Source organism: Rhinolophus hipposideros, assembly GCF_964194185.1.
Source record: "Rhinolophus hipposideros genome assembly, chromosome: 18".
NCBI classification, from domain to species: domain Eukaryota; kingdom Metazoa; phylum Chordata; class Mammalia; order Chiroptera; family Rhinolophidae; genus Rhinolophus; species Rhinolophus hipposideros.
The window spans coordinates 14,065,946-14,081,666 of record NC_138064.1 but is presented as its reverse complement, the minus strand read 5'-3'; the positions used below and the strand labels follow the sequence as shown (position 1 = coordinate 14,081,666).

The 15,721-nt window shown below is 37.5% G+C and overlaps 1 protein-coding gene and 1 pseudogene across 33 annotated transcripts in view; one reads left to right on the top strand and one right to left on the bottom strand.

The window, feature by feature from the left end:
- The window catches only part of HIBADH (3-hydroxyisobutyrate dehydrogenase), a 92,096-nt gene that overhangs the window by 4,933 nt on the left and 71,442 nt on the right, over nt 1-15,721 (bottom strand). For all 32 annotated transcript variants that reach the window (XM_081079404.1, XM_081079415.1, XM_081079393.1 and 29 more), the window contains 3 exons: nt 10,129-10,262; nt 7,831-7,907; nt 510-666 (listed from right to left, as the gene is read on the bottom strand). In XM_081079404.1, coding sequence (XP_080935530.1) covers nt 510-666; nt 7,831-7,907; nt 10,129-10,262 — 368 coding nt within the window. The remainder of the gene's footprint in view (nt 1-509; nt 667-7,830; nt 7,908-10,128; nt 10,263-15,721) is intronic.
- LOC308510225 (cyclin-dependent kinases regulatory subunit 2-like) lies at nt 8,245-8,735 on the top strand (annotated as a pseudogene). The gene is made up of 2 exons: nt 8,245-8,252; nt 8,523-8,735. The product of its transcript is annotated as a cyclin-dependent kinases regulatory subunit 2-like (transcript).

Genomic DNA, 15,721 nt, shown 5'->3' with positions numbered 1-15,721 from the left:
TTTCAAATGACCTTATGCATAAAGATACATATGTTCTTAAAGCAGGAAGACATACTCAGAAATCTAGTATCATGAAAAAGATCCTCTCTGCTTTTGTGGTGTGAAATCCAATGTCAATACATTATCAACCATCAGAAAATTCTTACTGCTTCCACTCTAAGGACTTGGTAAATTAATGTCAATTTATGACACAGAATAAAACATTACCAGCTCATATTATAAACAAACCCTACCACAAAAGAAAAATCTCAGCCCATTCTTCTCATCCAAAAGGCCAGGAATAAAAAACAAAAAAGATAAAGATCTTTAAGCTAAATTTTAGCTCATTTCCAGTGAGTCAGTGAATCATTATTTTACTAATCTTGCTTTCTAAGGTAGACATATTTTTTGCTAAATGGGGAAGGAGTGAAGATGGTGGTCAGGGGATGGGAGGGGAAGGGAAGGAGAGAGAAGGGGAGTCAGACCATTAAACATTTCCCCCCTTTCTCCTGGGTAGTCCCTGCACTTACCTTAGCCATGAGTGTTGTTCCGAATCCACCCTGATAGTTATTAGCTGAGGGAACTCCATCCATCACCCCAGGTACAGGATTGTAAGTGTCACTTGACCAACACCGTCCTGAGCTCATATTTAGGATTTTAGCCAATAGTTTTGGGTCAAGCCCTAACCTGTCAAAGGTCAACAAAAAGAAGTGTTAAATGTCAAAATGTACAAGTCATGCCTCACTTACTTACGTAGGAGGATGCCCCATCTTCTCTCTCCATTTATTGCATGTCTTCAAAAAATCAAAGCAGATTGATGACAGCGAAGAACCCAATCTTAAATGATAAGGTATTAAATGCCATTCTGAGCCAGAACATTCTGCACTGAGAAAAAACATTCTGCACTACCCTACTTTTAAGAAATAATACATAATTGCATAAAAGTGTTGTTGGTTTATCACACACAGTCTTTTGGACATTATGCATTTATGTGTCATATAAGAACCTTAAACCAATATGATGATCTAAATCCTACATTCTTTATTCACAAATGACGTATTTCAGAAAGAAATATTGACAGATAAACTATGCATCATGGGAGTCCGTGTGGACTCAGGTATATGTCTGTTTATTCTTTTAGCTTTTATGAAAATGCAAGAGATGAGCCATGAGCAGTACGAGCTTCAGAGAAGTTATCATTATAAAAGAAGAAAACATTCTTGCTGCAAACTTTTCCTTATTTATTAAATCTCCATTAGATAATCTTGCTTATGAAGCAAGTCTGCAGAGTTGTGACATATGCTATCTATTCAGAGACATGCATTATAGTTCTGGGTCAACTGCTGATAAGGTTACTGATCCTGATAAAACAAAACCTGCCCAAGCGGAAACATCATTTGTTCTATCACTGAGCTGATGGCATAAACGGCTGTTCGGTGTGGACCCGGAAAAAAAATAGAATCAAAATGCTATGTTACTTTGATTCGAAGGATCTTATTGCAGTTTGGGAAGCAGTTTTGCTAAGTATCACTGAATCAAGTTTCAAATAAAACTTGCTGCTTTTTCTTAAAACCAATCTCTTCCAAAATAATAATAATAATAAAAGACTGAAAAGAGACACACATTTATGTTAAACAAATTGTGCATTTTGGCATGCCTAAGTTCTTGTTTAAGTTCTTGTGTGTTCAAATTATATGTGTTTATTTCCACAGCTGAATATCACGACAGTAAACATTTTTGCAATGCTAGGACGGGGGCTGAGACTAATAGCCAGGATATGTATGGACTTATCACAGAACACAACTGTTATGTACGCAGGCTTTCAAGGAATCGCTATGGTTCAAGGAATACTGTACGATACATCCGGAAGCACTGAATTCACCATGTAAGTTCATATGGTCGGTCATGTTATAATAAGGGGTTTTTACAAAGGATTATAACACATATAGAAGAACCCACCTAAAGTGGCTACCATACATTCTGTTCAGCTGTAGATTGCAGGAAAAACCCAACAGTTTCATTCATTCTTTTATGAAGATCCAAGTTTATTACATGTATAGTTTGCTATTGATGCTTTCTTTCCCCTTTTAAATAAAATTAGGCTATCAGTGTGCTGTTGTACCAGATGACTTAGGAAAAGAAAAAGCCAATGTGCTTAGGGAATCATTGTGAAAAGTAAAATCACAAATTAACAATGAGTTAATTTGCTATAATTGCAAATATGTTATCTAAGCCCAAATGTTCAAGACTGTGTGTATGACTAATGTGTTCCATGAGCAGTGAATATTTTTAAAGACCCCAAAACATCGCTTTTCTCTTCCATTTGAAATGTAATTTAGGAGCTTCCTAATTTAGATTTTCTTTTAAAATGGTTTATCATATTTAAAGCAGCAGAGTTAGTCCCCTTTTTATTATATAATCTACCAGATTATACTCAACAGTAACTCACAAGACAGTCTTTATTGCTAAAGATATTCATTTGCTGTTTATAATACCAAAATGGTGAGCACAGCTTATTATCCTTTGTAAAACTCTGAATTTCATTTTTCTTGAATGTTCAAGGAAAAATACTGGCACTGATTTATGGAATCCTTTTGGGTGAACATACTACTATTTAGAAGAGTCCTGAGGGGCACAGGAAATGAGGTGGCAGTTGCTACGTGCTCACTTTTCAATCTGATGCCTCCCCACCGTGCTGATTCCCTTCAGGAGATGGCTACTCCTTCTCTGCTGGTCCTCTCCCACCTGCCCCCGCTCCCACCAGACAGCAAACAGCAAAGTGTATCATTAAAAAGAGCAAGTTAGAAGTGTTTTGCATTTCATCTTTTTGAGGATTCTTTCACTGGCACATACATAACTGACAGTTAGAATTAGACATGATATTAAAATCCGTTACTGAAGTCCTCTGCCTTTCCACTGTGCCCAAAGCTTGTAATGGTCTGAAACCAGCTAGAATACACAGTAATTGTCATTCAGAGAGTCTATCCTAGAACGTCATGCTTCACTGGAGAAGACTGAGTTTCCATCTGAAATCAACAAATTAATCCAAGACAGGTATCTGAAAGGGCAAGTTTAATAGGAAGCAGCTACTGGGCTCTCAACCATGATAAAATGTTATTGCTGCTTCCCTGTAAATTGGCCGGGAACATATGATACTTTCTGCATAAGAGCCCCATTGCTGTTCAGAAGATATACAGCTCAAGCCATCAAAAGGATGACAGTCTGTCAGTCCCCATAATAACTTGCCACCGGATGTGGTTCGAGAGTGCACGCATGCATGCATGTGGCTTTACAATTGCTGGAATGTTCTCTGATATAAACAGAGAATGAATTCATTGCTCTGACCGCATATATAATGCAACTCAAATAAACGTCACTGTGTCAAATCTATTCACATTAATACACAAGAATTTTAAACGAACTATCGGGAGAAGTAAAAATGATACATAAACTGTAAAAAAATTAAAGAGAATCCAAATATTTGCCTGTAACCAAGGCTTTTAAGGGCCAAAAAAGTTTGTTCACTTTACATTCTCTCTAAGTATGTATAATGTCTAGTTTTACGTAAGAACAAAGCAAATGATGTCACTAAACTGAAATGATTGTATCACAGGAACTGCTTTGGAAATGAAACACCTAAGACCATGTCAGTTTTAGTAAATCACTCAGTTATTCACCAGCGCTCACACAGTGCTGTACTTGGAGCCAAGGAGACCCTGGGAAAGAAGCTGAGAGGCTGTGCCTGCCCTCCAGGAGTGGGCCATTTAAGACACACACCCAGATACCTTTTACCCGAGGCAGGGGAAGTGCCTTTCTTTCTCTCTCCTCAAATCATCCATCTGATAAATCTTCACTAAGCACCTACTATGTGTCAAGTATGTTAAGATATGGTGTGTGACCAGATAGCTCAGTTGGTTAGAGCGCAAGCTCTCAGCAGCAATGTTGCCGGTTCAATTCATTTATGGGATAGTGGGTTGCGCTCCCTGCAACTAAAGATTGAAAATGGTGACTGGACTTGGAGCTGAGCGGCCCTGGAGAAGCACACTGTTCCCCAATATTCCCCAATAAAATTAAAAAAAAAAAAAGATATGGAAATGAGCAGACAAAGCCTTTGCCCTTCATAGAGCTTACATTCCAGTTGGGAAGACAGGTTATACATACAGAGGGTGCCAAAAAAAATGTATACACATTTTAAGAAAGGAAAACTGTATTAAAATTATAGTACTCAATATATACCGATAATAAAAAATGAATACAAGTCACATTTGACTTCTGCAATGACAAGAGGTGCTCAAAGTGATTACCATCAGCGTAATTCTAATACAGTTTTTTCCTTTCTTAAAATGTGTATGCATTTTTTTGCCACCCTCGTGTGTGTGTAATGCCAGCTAGTGAGAAGTTATGAGAAACAACATTAAAGTACAATTCAATACAAACACTAACCACCACCACCATCACACCGATAACTACCATGTACCGAGCACCTACTGTGTGCCAGGAACTGTTTTTAAAAGATTTACATGGATTAACTCATCTAACCTTCTCAACAACCCTATGGATAGATACTATTATTTTTGTCGTTTTATAGATGAGAAAGGCTTGAGTCTCTGGCAGAGCTGGGATGCAGGCACTGATTACACCCAAGCTCTCTCACCATCCCAAGTCCCACTGGGTCATGTGGGTAGTGACCTTAACAGCCTATCAGCCAATGTGATGGCATTTATCAGCTTATTAAGAAACGTGGCCCAACTTTTATTAGAAACCTTTGGCTATTTCTTCTATCTGTTAGGGCATATAACTCAGAGGCTTCAGTAGTCACCTAAATAAGAAGGCAACATCTCCTAAGGGCACTAGCCAAGAAATGAAAATTATACATGTGGGAAAATTTTCACCTTGAATATCCTTCTAGAAAAGTTCAACTGTTAAGCTTTTGGTGGCAGAAGACAATGCAGTTTTTGCTGGAGGGGCCTGGGCCCTGGTTGGTAAGGCAAATAACTTCTGATACCACCAATATTGGGAAAAAAGGAAAACAAAAACCAATTCCTGGTGCAGCAAAAAGAAAAACGAAACAACGCAACTCACATTATGAACGTTGTTGCTCTGTGATGCACAGGAACAAAAGCTCTCTAACGCAAGCAGGGCTCTTTCAGTGCCATAAAACTACATTCTGAGTCCTAACTAGAACCCAATTAGAAGGTAGAAAGGTCTATAAAAAAGAATCCCAAAATATGTTGTATACCAGTATTTTTTATGGTTTACTTTTTTATAGCACTTTAAAATTTCACTAACATCCATAAAGACTCACTGTAAAAGATCATAGGGTCAAATAAGAGTTGTAAGTTGTAAGATTTTATTCTTCCATTTAAAAAAAAGAGAAACATCAGTGTTCTGGAAAAAAACACTGACTTATGAGAATGAAATTAATCAGAAATGATCACTTCATAAGAATAGGTGACTCAATTTGTAAATGTTGACATTAATGCTCTAAAAAAATTTCACTTTGGAGTGCGCAGAATATAAATGTGTCTGAACCACTGTGATACTGTACTACTCTGTGGGAATTTACTACTTGGGAATTTATGCTTGCTGATGCCAATTTTCTCTTTCACCTTGCAAAGCTCAATAAATTGTGGCTGCTCTCTATAGTCTATTAGAGAACAATCCTGTCATTTTAAACTATGTCTGTAAACCATGCAGAAAAGACAATAGCAGAAGCAATCATTTTTAGGACTTTCAAATACCTGAGAATCTTTGTAATATAAACCGATAAATGCCTAATGCTATGAAAATAAGCAATTCATTAATAAATCTGAAGCACCAGAAATGTATTAATCATTGTAACAGTTAAGTAAAACCAGTGAGTTCCTGTGTTGTGTTCAGACATTATACAAAATATATCAGGAACAGTAATGGATATAGGGTTTTGGAAAAATTAAACATTTAAAAGTTTCATATTTCTAAATACTGTTTTTATCATAGTGAATCAAGGCCAACGATAAAAGAAAAATATATTTATTGCTTCTGCTTTTAACTTTGTATTTGGAATTTTATCACTTTTAGTTTTCTCTTTCAATAACCCCACTCTCGTAGCCAATGTACACATTGCATTGTATACATTTGATTCAACTGATTTTCCTACTATGCTTTGTTAGCTGGTGCTTGGAAGTGTTGGGCTTCCCCAAGCACTTACCATATAGAAACTTCATTTTAGAATGGCAAAGCATCATCTAATAAGAGTTTTGGTAGAAAAATTATGTGAGGAGTGTTAAAGGACACATCCCTATGCAGTGATGCTGACAGTAAGCAGTAGGGCAGAAACTAAACTGGCAAAGATAAAGAGGGAAATTTCAGTACAGTACAACCTAGGCTCAGCTAGGCTTTTACTTTTTTTACTACATAATCTTTTATATCCAGAAAAATTAAGGTAAAATTCTAAACATGCATATGCACACTAATGCTCTAATCCTGTCGTCAACACCAATTAATTCTGGATGCAATTTTGGTTCCAGAGATTTACATTTTCTTCTTCCATGAAATTGGTATAAAGGATGAACATGAAAACAAGTTATTGGTAACCAGTTTTTCAATTATAAGTGACCCACAGCCTAAAACTGGTTACAATACAGACATAACACTGAAGAGCTTCCCGTGTATACGTATACTACCAGTTTTATTAAGGCTTTGTACAGATATGCTAAGCTTACCATCGTAAAGACATTCAATTTTAAAATGTAAATGGTACAGGATATTGATAAACCAATTAGCACTGATGCAAAGCAAATTCCTCTTTTATCTCAATTACAACATGACAACTTAATAGGTCAAGATAGTTTAACATCTGAGACAAGGGCAATTCAATAAAACAACAGCATCTTGATATGGTAATTAAGAGGAAATGTGAATCCATTACTGTGTTTTAAAAAATATCTCAAGTACTTTGGCTCTTTTTATTGCTTTTATCAAAAGCTGTGATATGAAACACTACTTTGATCTGTGATGTATTTGGTAAGGAGTTTTGGGAAGTCTGCAAAAAAACACCTGAATAAAGCATCTTGCTCATTAAGCATTTCTAAAGTAAGAAACATGTATTTATTATATTCATGAAACACAAAACATTAAAAAATTAATTAGGTGATTAATCATATGTAGCTTTCCTAACCCAAAAAATTAAAAGGCTAAAATTCAGACATTAACCTTAAGCATTCTAAAGGACGACCATCATCACAGGAAAAACAGAACTCCTGAATCACTTTAAGCAAACTATGAATGCCACTTTATTGTAATAGAAAGATATAACCTTAATGAAAAGTGACAAAGCCACAGGCACGTTAAAATGAAAGAGTTACGCACAGGAGTTGCAGCTTTATGAATCCCATCCAGTGTATCTAGGGAATAAGCAACCAAGAGCCCTTTTAGTGTAGATTTGGGGGACTATATTTAAAATAGATACATATAACCAGTCACGTGGCAGCATAACACTTGAATTCACTATACATTAAAACCATGTTTTATACAAATTTGTTCTACATTGCCAAAGTATGTTTAAATTTTACAGTAAAAGTGTTTCTTGCATTTCAACATAATAGAAGAAATAGAGCTCCCACTTAAAAAGGATAATGTAATTTCGAACATACAGCGCAATACATTTTATGGCAAAGACTAGTCATGCTCTCCAGGGTCCCATTGGTCATCAAATAAGCAAAGTCTATTAAAGTTCAATAATGAAGGACTTTCAAAAGGGTCCTGGATCAACTCATTTATCTCTTATGAACATTTTTTTTCAACTTCAGAAAATCAAATAGGAAAGCTCATAAAATTTGTTAGTACTTGAAAGTGTGCTATTCAACAAACCTGATTCCAAGATTCATAGCTTCGGCGGTTCCGATCATACTAATAGCTAACAGCATGTTGTTGCAGATCTTTGCAGCCTGAAAATAAATTGAGTACAGATTAAGTACCTTTATTTTCAAGTTATAACTCACGGGGAGTTTTTCTTCACCCAATTCTACATGCTTCTTTCTAAAAGAACATCCAGCAGTTGATTGTCTCAAATGTGGAAAGGAAGGTGGTGCTGCATGCCTCCCTCTGCACCTCACATGCTCACCCAGAGCAGGGGCTAAGGGTGGGGTTGGCGTGTCTCTTCCACTAGGTAAGAACCCCACAGTGGTGACCCAGCTTCTGTGGGTTCAGAACCATAGGGAATACTGATGTATGTGGCACGCCTGCTCTTTAAGGGATGGGGCTTACTCTAATTGGGGAGACAGGATGAAAAGGCAATGAACAAACAAACAAAAACAAGCGATAAATTGTATGGTAGAGGCTGTAAGATAGAGACAGTAGGGGTTCAAAGAAACAAGACCACTGAGGGCAGGAGCGGAGAGAGAAGTGGAACCAGAAGCCATTTCTCAGAGGGCCAGGCAGAATTTAAATAGGCAAGAGAGAGGGTAGCAGTCGTTGCCTGGGCTGGATGTGGACATTTCCTCTGCTGCGCCCCCTCTTCTCTTGGCGGCCCGCTCCCCCTCTGCGCCGCCCGCCTGCGGCAGGGTGGCCCACAAGCAGATCTACTAGTCAGACAAGTACTTTGATGAGTACTATGAGCAATGGCATTTCATGTTACCCAGAGAACTTTTCAAACATGTACCAAAACCCGTCTGATGTCTCAAGAGCAGTGGAGGAGACTGGGCTGGGTTCATTACAGAATTCATGAGCCAGAACCACAAATTCTTCTCTTTAGACGACCTCTTCCAAAAGATTAACAAAAATGAAGTATATCTGGGGATAGTCAATTAAGTCTTTTTTAAATTTAATGTATATGTGCATCTACAGTAGTGTTCAGTGAATACTTTAAAAATGTACACGTCATTCATCCGTACCTGTGCACGAGCTGTACTCCTCAGACCAAGAGCTCAGTTAGATGCAGCTGCAAGTTGGTTACCCTAAGGTGTTTAAGCTAAAATTTCTTCTAGTCAGTTTTTCTCTTCATATAAGTGCCTATTTGACTTTACCTGTTACTTTTGTTAAATAAAATTTGTATGCTGCATTTAAAAAAAATAAAAATAAATAGGCAAGAGAGGGACAGGAGAGCAGGGGAAAAGGTAAATATGTGAGAGAGATTAACTACGTAAGTGCCTGAGATGTTCCTGAGTATAGTTAAGAAAACTGACTCATGCATATGTTTTAAGAAATGATGAGAAATTTGATAGTTAAGACTGGGGCAAGAGCTATGAAAGCTAGGGAGGGTAGAGAGTTAAAATCTGATGTGGTAGGAAATCGGGATCTATTCAAAGTTGCAGAAAGGGGAAATACGCGGCACAAGCATCTTGATGGAGTTGGTTGTGGTTACAGTGTTGGGCAGTGATGAACCTGACGTCCAGAGATCCAGGAGGCCCTCTGAGCAGTAACTGAGGTGTGAGATAGTGGAAGACTGGGTCAGGTAATGTGTGCAATGGACAAGACAGGCAACGAGGAGAGCCACTGAAGCAAAACTCAACAGAGCTTGGAGACTGACTGGACGAGGGAGTGGAGACAACAGACATAGCTGAGATAATACCAAAGTCTTGAATAAGATCAAGAAGGTGCCAGCGACCAGGACAAAGCATTAAGAGGAGTGAGTGGTGTGAGGTGTGTGTCTTGGGTGGGAGGGGGACATCTCGTTTGATTTCAGAGCTCTGAACTGTCATTCACCTCTTCCCGTCTGGGAAGTTGATATACCATTATTTCTAAAAGAAAATTATTTGGTTTTCAAGGAAAAGATTAACGTGCATAGTTTACTTCTACCTGACTACTGCATCAGAGCTGTCACAAGTAATTACAAAATCGGAAGGAAGATGACGGCGACTCATACAACATGAGCACTACAAAGAGAAGCAGTTTTAAGGATGATTTTGGTGGTTGCTGGGGTGATATGTCAAAATCTGAATGATGGAACTAGATATCTTTTTTTTATAAGTGAACTGGTTGATGTCTGTTTAATTCCAACAGGAATGAATGAAAATTAATTTATTCCAAATTAATTTAAGAAAATCTGAGGAAACAAGGAATCCGTGGGTTGAACCGATTAAGGAGAAGTAAGAACATGGTCAGGAAAGAGACATGAACATTAGCCAATTTCATACCATCAAGTCAGGGTCAGTAACGTGCAAATGTTACCTGTCCGGTCCCAACAGCTCCACAATACACCACATTGGAGCCCATGCAGCCCAGCAACTCTTGGGCAGCAGCAAATTCGTCTTCCACTCCTCCCACCATAAACGTGAGGTTCCCAGACCGAGCAGCTCCTACACCTGAATGGTTTGAGGATAAAGAGACAGTAAAATTAGAGAAAAATCCCCAAACCAAATGAAAACATCTTGCTTCCAAATTATGTTTGTCATGTGTCAGGCATGTGTAAGATACTCTAAATTTCTCCTGGAATATTTTGATAATCAAGTATCATGCAGGTTAATCATAAACCAAAAGGGACATACAGATTCAGTAAAACTCTCAGTTCACCTTATTTTGGCACAATCATGGCATGACAGATATGGGAATTTGAAGTGTGAATTTTATTATTCCCACACATCTCTTATTCTCCTAAGAAACTTAGTCATAGAAAGTATATGAAAAAGGTCACCTGTGCCCTGTCCAGCATGGGGGAAGCCAGAGGGGCCTACTGCTGGAATTTGGATTTGGGGTCTCAGGCTCACTCGCTTGCTGTCTGCATACTACCTACAGATGAGATCTACAAAGAGAGAGACGTGGCTTTTTCTCCCGTAAACAAGTAGATGTTTCAGTAAGAGTCTTTTTTAAGGTAAAGAAAATGGTTGCTTAGACTGATTATTCAGATGTGCACTTTCCAGTATTATTTGATACTTCTTTTCCCTCCTGCCATATACACCTTCTAGGCAATTCATTCCTGGTGATACGAGCAGGGAGAAGAAAAACTTTAATGATGCTCTGGCCACTCCTTAGCATCTTTTAACAAAGGTTTGATGCATATCCATTAATTGAAATGATTGAAGAAATAACTTCTACTTTAGCACAGGAAATATAGCCTAGAATTATCCTAAAAAGGGGAGGGGAGAAGCTTCATTCATCTACACTTTTATTAACTATAAAATAAAACCAAGAGTATTATTACTGTTTTAAGTATTAGAGAAATCTTAATTCATAATTTTTGAGTTAGGTTTTGTTATTCAGAACCAGTAAAGTATGTGGGAGCTATATTCATACAATTTTTGCCTTTAGAACTTATTTTATAGTACAGCTAGGAATAAAGAACCCCTAATTGTCTGTACTATGTATCAAATCTGGCCATTAGAATAGACAGCTGCAAGTAATGGCCTACTTTTGAATTTAATTTATTCAATGAAATACACAGTTTTTATACATAAAAAGCCCAAGTGAGGAGAGCCCTATTTCATTCAAATTGGGAATATTTTGCAATTGCCAAATGAAGTAGCCTTTCTATTTTATAGTTCATACTATTTTTAACTAATTGTTAAAAGCAAAAAAAGTCAGCATTATGTTAGCCAAACAATTTTGGAAGAAGGAGTGCCCACATGCTATGAAAGCCTGAGATGCTCACACATATGGATTATTTCATAATATTTTCAGGCACACTTTGGAACTGTCTATGTACAGAAATCCAATTATAACAAATGCTTTTAATTAGCCAATTTGTGTCATTTGAACCTTCTGATAATGTTGACGTTTAAGTGACTGTCATTTTAGTTTCTAATTTACTTCACCAAAATGGTAGATCATTAATGTTTTACAATTATTGTTCTCAATTTCTATGGCCATATTTATTCAAACCACATAGACAGCCTTACTTCTAATCCTCTTGATCTGACCTAAAGAAATTAAGTAGACAATTTAAGTCAAAGCTTACAAACAAATGCAACACTATCCATCACAGGTCAATAGCTTTGTACCCAGATTACAGACTGCTAAACAGCTTCAGAGAGGCATTTATTAGAGGAAAAATTAATGCTGACAATGGTTCTCAGCTGGTTAATCTTTTGACAGGTGTACTTTCTCACTTGTTCAAACACATATTTCAAAAAGAAGAAATAAGTTACTTAAGCAAGAAAAGACCACAAAAGAAAAAATAATTTATTTTTTAATTCAGAGACCTGAATTTCCACTCTTTCTTGCTCTCATGTGGCGGTGTAATTGTTTCTGACTTTATCATACCCTACCTTATAATGTAAGGGTCTGACTAAACTGTGTTATTCTCAAGTTTTGGCATTCCTTGGGCCCAAATCCTATCTTTTCATACATATTCCTCTAACCACAGAACCTTATCAAGGCTAGTCCCATTGCAACAGCAAAGTTAAGATCTAAATTATACTAAAATATATGTCACCATTTTGAGCTTAGGAAATAACATCTACAAAGCTGGAACTCTAAAACTGTGTAAGACAGGTTATGGATTTCAGAAGATGTTGTATACATTTTGATGTCTATAGATAACAAACAATAAATAAATAGATTTATCACACTGCCATGCCATTTTAATTCAAGCCCACTTCCCAAAATAGAAAAACATGGAATATACACTCAGGTAGCTGCTAGAATATTGGGAGAAGTATTTATTTTACCTTATATTTTAGTAGTTGTGTATACCAAACCAAAATATATCCAGTGCTTAATTCTATTACAGCATTTACTGCACGTTATTAAAATCTTTGACGTTTTCACCTGATTCCTCCATTACACTATAAGCTCTTACAAGGTCAGCACTGGGGTTTTGTTTATGTCAGCATTCCCAATAGCTGTCATGGTACATGATACATTCAATACATGGTTGTTCAGTAAACAAATTTATGAACATGGTAGGAGTAAAGGATCCAGAGACGGACTATCTGGTTTTGGGATGTGCCATTTGTAGATGTTATTTTAAACAAATTACTTAACTTCTCTGAGTCTTGGTGTATAAAATGGGAAAAGCATTAATAACTTCTTCATAGAGTGGCTGTGAATATATGAACATATGTCATAAAATATAAAATGCTATTTAAATGTAAGGCCTTATTACTTTATGAGTTTGTGAAGCAGGAGTTTTATCTTTACTTCATATATAATGCCTCGAGTCCTTTCCTGTTTGGTTACTAAGCCATTGTCTCCTCTAGGATAATTCTAGTCTCTCTGGCTAAATATCAGCTGGCTTGAGCAGAACCTATTAACAGCGGAAGCAGATTAAGAAATACTAAAGTGGTCCATGGCCAGTGATGTTAAGAATACAATGAAGACTTCTTGAAAACCCTTTCAGGGGCAACACGGTGTAAGAGAAAGTGACAAGAATGCTGCCGCACTTCTTTGGTTTTATTCACTTAACAAAATTAGCCTACTAAGAATCAAGCCCTGTGGTAAACCCCAGGGTTACGGAGGAATATCGTATGTCCCTGCTCCTAAGTCACACACTTGCGACCCAACCACTTCTGTCCTTATCCATCACTACCACCCTGAACTGATGAGCCAGGATTACTGGATTACTGCAGTGGCCTCCTACTTGCTCTGCCTTCAGCTCTTGCCTCCACAGTCTATCTCCATATAGCAGCCACAAGATCCTTTTACTAAATCTAGTTGCCTATTCTCCCGCCTCCAAGAACTTCCCACCCCCTAGTACAAGTTCCAAAGTCCCACAAAGCCCTACATGATGTGGCTGCCTCTCCTATCTCATTTCATACCATTCCCTACAATGCTCACTGCTCTCTCTCCAGCCACTTGGTCTCCTTGCAGTTCCTGAAATGGGTCAAATGCACTCCCATCTCAAAGCCTTGCACTTGCTGTTCCTTTTGCCTGGAATGTTCTTGTTTCCTTCACTTCAGTCAGGATTCTTCTCAAAATTCACCTCTTCAGGGAGACCTTCCTTTACCTATCTAACAAGCTGCAATGGCACACCATCACTCTCTATGCCCTTCTCCTGCTTTCATTTTATTCACAGCATTTATAACCTACCACCTGTTTATTTTAACACCTGTATTCTTGTTTCTGGTCTGTATTCCCTAAGGGAAAATTAACTCCATGAGAGCAGTGGCTCTGTTGGCTCATTCATCCCATATTCACACTGTCTGGGACAAAGGAGATGCTCAGGGAGAGAGAAGAAGGCGATGACTGAGGGAAGGGCAAGGAAATGAATGAGTACAGTACCGTGCGCTAACTGCTCTAGTAGAGACACACACGAGATGCCAAGGAAAACTGACAAAGCATCTGTCATTCTAGCGAGTCACTAAGTGCTCCCTGACCTAAGTGTTTCATCTATAAGGTGAGATGATTAAACAAGATTATCAGAGTTATTTTTGAAATACTATAATTTGGGATTTTCAAGTTTACATACATTCACTCTCCCACATTTATCACAGTAATGCACAAAACCAAGGCATGTATACAAATAATATATAAATACTTCCAAATTAGGGAAAAGAGACAATGAATTTTCTCATGTAACTATATTAATGAAATCAAACAAGTCTAAACACTTGTGGGTGCCTTCAGTGCTTTATTTAACACTTTCCTGTGATGACGTCTCCAGTGTTTCTCTCCCATGACCACAGAATCAGAAAAATTGAACTCACTGTACAAACAAAAAGGCAAATGCCCAAACCATTCAAACTGGGTGGCTGACTACCTACCCTGCTTTTAAAATGATAGACATCTATCATTTCTCTTGGGTAGTCTGTTTTGATTTCAGTCAACCTCATAGTGGAGAAGCACTTCAAATTTAAGTCTCTAAGTCAGCACCCCCAACCTCTCTTTTAAAAAAAGGTATCATAGGAAGCCTCCATTTTTTTCAATGGTTCTCAACTCTGGGAATGAGGGATAAACAGTTCTTACCCTTATGAATTTGAAATCTAGTGTTTGTATTGGGGCGGGGAGAGAGAGAGAGAAGGAAGTGTGGTGTGTGTCTATGGAGATGGGAGAAGAGATAAGGCGAATACAGAATTATAAATAAACACGCGTGCTACAGAAGAGATATAAATATAGTTGTACAAAAGTTCAAAAAAGGAAATACCATCAACAAGTATCTGCTGAGTGCCCTCAACAATTTGCTAGATCTTTGTGTGAAGTGCAAAGATTCAAGGAGTACGCATATTTTCTGAATCAAAAACCAGAGTGTTTTCTGGTATTCGGAGAATATTTGAAATACAACTATTCCAGAAAGTCCAAATGTAAGGTCATGGTAGGTATAAAACACAGTCTTTGCCCTCAGAAGCCCTAAAATATAATTAGGGAAGGAGATATATGCAGCCATAGTATAGCATCATATACCAGGTGTCAGGTGGATGAGGACGATTACCACTGAATCCTCATTTCCCCTTACCTTCCATTTTACAATCTCCATCATTGAAAACATAATGAATTCTCGGAAAGAGAATGGATGAAAATGGAAACAAGAACTTGTTCTCAGAGAGTAATGGTCTTGCCGTCAACCGTGGGTAGACTTGTGAAAACTTTGGTAAGAATATTGGTGTTTTGAATCCATTTGCAAGTTGCATTCAGTTTAAAATAACATGAACTGAGCAAATAATTTCTACTGTTTTATATACAGACACTGAGTTCTGCCTCTTATCTACATGCACATAATACTCTAGCTCTCTTCACAACAGATTTGAGTTTGTGTTTGCTCATTAGAACAAAACAATCGAAAACGTGAAAATCAGAATTACGAACAACAAAAATGAAACCATAAGGTTTGACAATAAATTTCAACTATGGATCTGAGTAACTTAGAAGCCAGGAAACCAGTATTTGGGAG